Source organism: Condylura cristata, unplaced genomic scaffold (genome assembly GCF_000260355.1).
Source record: "Condylura cristata isolate star-nosed mole 26May11 unplaced genomic scaffold, ConCri1.0 scaffold00009, whole genome shotgun sequence".
In the NCBI taxonomy this organism is placed as follows: domain Eukaryota; kingdom Metazoa; phylum Chordata; class Mammalia; order Eulipotyphla; family Talpidae; genus Condylura; species Condylura cristata.
Window position 1 is genome coordinate 2145381 of NW_004567110.1, and position 3920 is coordinate 2149300.

General features: G+C 61.2%; 1 protein-coding gene across 1 annotated transcript in view; it reads left to right on the forward strand.

The window, feature by feature from the left end:
- PTK2 (protein tyrosine kinase 2) overlaps positions 1 to 2968 on the forward strand; it is a 13589-nt gene extending 10621 nt beyond the window's left edge. Inside the window, exons 7-9 of the mRNA XM_012722889.1 lie at positions 122 to 222; positions 1844 to 1959; positions 2650 to 2968. Coding sequence (XP_012578343.1) covers positions 122 to 222; positions 1844 to 1959; positions 2650 to 2968 — 536 coding nt within the window. The remainder of the gene's footprint in view (positions 1 to 121; positions 223 to 1843; positions 1960 to 2649) is intronic.
- Positions 2969 to 3920: the final 952 nt, after the last annotated feature.

The window sequence follows — 3920 nt, forward strand, 5'->3', positions numbered from 1 at the left end:
GGCCAGGCAGCTCCCTGTGGCACGCGCTCAGGCCCCACCGTGCGTCCAGTGCCCGGCCGTCAGCCGGCCTGTGTGTGCCAAGGGGTCTCGGGAGCCGTAGTGACCGCCACCTTCTCCCCAGTAACGATGCGCCAGTTTGACCACCCACACATCGTGAAGCTGATCGGAGTCATCACGGAGAACCCCGTCTGGATCATCATGGAGCTGTGCACGCTCGGAGAGGTACTGGCAGCTGTGTGCCTGGGCCTCGAGGCATCCACCGGCTTCCCTTGAGAGAGGATGTGGGTGCAGGGGCTTCCTTACCGCGCCCCGGGCCTCCCCTGACTCATGCTGCGCGCGTCCTCGGCCCCCGGGCTGGTGAGCACAGGGCTTGAACCCCCGTGAGGTGGCCCCAGGCACTGAGCCGTGGCCTGCGGAGGAAAGCTGCCTGCCCTGCCGGAATCTCGGGAAGCCGACGCTAAAGCTCTTACTCCCCGTGAGAATTCACTTTGCAGTCTCTTGAGACCAGCTGATACTGGGGATAGTTTGGTTCAAAACTCTGAGGACCGAGATGCCAACAGGTCCTTTCTGTAGGCGCTGTTTGACCCCTGTGTCCCCGGGGCATGTTAGACAGACCCCGACCCCCGTGTCCTCCCAGGCCTGCGGAGTCCGGGCAGGCGGGCACCCTGTTCTGCCCTGACCCTCGGTCTGCCTGTGTGGGTGAAGGACAGATGGACACAGGCCCCCCGGCCTGCCCTGGACGCCAGCTGAGTAACTGGGCTGTGGCCCATAGCCAGCCCCTGCACAGTGCTGGTCCTGCTGCGGCTCAGGGGTCAGCGTCCTCCCTCCTCTGGGGAAAGCGCCCCGTCCTTCAAAGGGTCCTGCCCAGTGACCCCTGCCCGCGTCGGCCCTCAGGACAACCCTAGGTAGGCGGGGTTTCAGGCCACTCTGAACCTCCTCCTCCGCCCTCCTTTCTCCGTAAAACCAACTGTTTACTTCTTGGTCACCTGGTTTTCTGCTTTCGCTGTTGGAGAGGTGGTTCATTTTTCTGGCTTAAGAAATACTGCCAAGTCTTTCTCTGGTTCATCTTGTAGCACGAGTGCCCGCGGATTCTCCCTTGCTCGGGGTCATTGTGTGGCTGGACCGGCCCAGGGCCGGGTGGCCAGGAGGCTGAGCGCCCTGCTCGCAGGAGCAGGTCGGGCGGGGCCGGGCAGCTGAAAGGCCCAGCTGCTGAAAGGTCCGGCCTCCGCCCCGCGCCACTCAGCCCTGCTTCGTGCTGCCTTCCACTCCCCCGCCCCCCCGGGGGGGGAGTGTGTGTGTGTTTTAAGTAATGGTTTATTTTTACATCATTTTGTGGCTTTTTCCATCTCAGTTGTAGTCCCCGTGGGCTTCCCATTCACCCAATTCACACCAATTCACCCGTGTGCCATCCCCACAGTCCTGTGCATTTCCCTCCCCCCACCACCCCATTTTTGAGCCCATTCCCCACTCCACCTCCATAAAATATCTCTGGTATATAGTGGTTCTATTCCCCCCCGGTCCTTTATGCTCCTGCTAGGAGTGAAACCATCCGGGATTTTTCCTTTACTTCTTCTGGCTTACTTCACTCAGCACGATCCCCGGAAGGCCTGTTTTTTTCCAGAAATGTGTCCACAAGCATGGAGATTTCAGTTTCACAGTGGGATTTCAGATAGAGAAGGACTAACTGGCATCTGAGCTGGCTTCTTCCTTTCTCGCACGGTCTCACGGGAAGCTGGCGTGTCCTCAGGAGGTGCCCGGCATCAGCCGGTGCCGAGTGCAGCCTCCTCACCGGTCTCTCACTCTGCCGCTTCTGTCTCTTTTGTATCTGGTCGCTGTACCAAAGCTGAGATCATTTTTGCAAGTGAGGAAGTACAGCTTGGACCTGGCCTCCCTGATCCTGTATGCCTATCAGCTCAGTACCGCTCTGGCCTACCTGGAGAGCAAGAGATTCGTGCACAGGTAAGGCCCTGCCTGAGGCCCTGAGCTGCCTCTTTGCCAGCCTCCAGGTGGAAACAGGGGCAGGGCGTCTCCCTGGTCCTGTAACCCTTGTGCCACAGGACTCATAGGCCCGTCCCGCCCGAGGGACGTGCTGCTTGAGAACGTCCACGCGTCAGCTCCTTCTGCAGCTACTGTGGAGAGCCCGAGTGTGGCACGCGGTGGTGAAGGCGGGGCCCTCGAGCGGCGCTGTCCTGCGGCTTGGCAGGAGCCCCAGCCACGGGCGGCCACGTGGCACTGCAGATCTATGCTCAGGGGCTCCCGTGTGAATGCGTGTGAAGGTCCTCGCACTTTGGCTTCTCTTGGGGGTCAGAATTTTGCCGGCAGCCTTAACCTGCATCAGCAAAATCCTTTCCAGGCGCTCAGAGGACGAGCTTGCTTACTGAATAAGATTTCCTCAGGAAAGCAGGTCACAGGCCCTGTTGTGTATCTCGGCAGGCAGTTTGAGTGTATGAAAAGCTACCTCGAGCCATCATTCATGAGTTAGACTCATCATTTATGAGTCTGCCAAACGTTATATACTTGAAGTAAAATAATGCAGCAGTCTCTAAAATCACAGTCTCTCTGCATCTTGAGTGTGTACAGTCCACCGGTGGAGTTCAGGGTTTGTCTTTGCCTGTACCGGAGCCTGCTGACCCAGCTCTTTCTTATTAGGGACATTGCTGCTCGAAATGTTCTGGTGTCCTCAAACGACTGTGTAAAGCTAGGAGACTTCGGACTGTCCCGGTACATGGAAGACAGCACCTACTACAAAGGTGAGCCGTCAGCGGCAGGCACGAGGGCGCAGGTAGCCGAGTGCTTTGCGTTTCTTAAAAAGGGACGTCTGATGTTCACGGGTGACCGCGGACAGGGGCGCGCGAGCCGGCCCCTGGAGCGAGGACTGCCTGGACCTCCTCCTCGCCAGCGGACGGCGGGGACGCGAGCTAACCGCAGCCGAAAGCTCATCGCACGTCAGCTGCCCGTGGATCTGTGACTCGACTGTCAGACGTAGAACTGGAACTTTGAGGGCCTCGGGAAGAAGTCTCTGGAACCCAGGACGCGCGGAGCCTGCGACCTGACGCCGGTCGCGGCCCCTGAAAGGAGCAGAGCAGCGGGGCCAGAGCCCAGAGCGCAGAACACGGCCTGGCGAGGCCGCAGAGCAGTCCCGGCCTGGGCCTGGGGGTGGGGGCGGCAGTGCAGCCGCGCCCCTCGCTGCCGCGGGCGTGTGCGTAGCGCCACCTCTGGGGAGGGGCCCTCGGGACGCCTGCACGGAGCCTGCCGCCTGTCCCGCAGCTGCTCTCCTGGGCACTGCCCCCGGAGGGAACGCTGCGGCGTCGCACAGCACCTGCTTCTGAGTGTCGGCGGCTTCCCGGCAGCAGCCAAAGGCGGGGCTCAGCCCGGGCCCTCAGCTGGCACACACGCAGCCCTTGGCCCCGGCGTGCCAGTCTGAACCCCACTGGCCTGGCTCTCAAATCAGTGCTGAGAGAGACGTGGGCGGAGGTTTGGATCAGCACACCCGTGTTGTGCTGTTGGCGACGTGCCAGCCCCTGGGACTTCCAGCTTCAAGGCCAGTTTCCTGCTCAGTTTGGTGTTTATGACGGACCTGCATTGCACATGAAAGCTCGTTCCTCAGCTTTGACACTGGGCTCGCGACGCCGCCCCACAACTCTGCGCCCTGCAGCACACGCTGTCTTCTGGGGCAGGGTTCAAGTCAGCTTCCCACTAGTCTGGTCCCGAGCTCGAGCCCGAGCTGGCCCAGGGCCTGGGATTCCAGGCAGAGGGGCCAGGGCCGCATGTCAGGGCCGGTGCCGTTGACGAGTTCACCCCGCGGCCCGTGTCGGGTCAGCTCTGAGAGGGGCCCCAGAAGGTCAGGGTTCCTCCACGCGGAGCACGGGGGCACAACAGTCCGTTTTAAAGGACCCTGGTAGAGGGCTTGACCCCAGTTG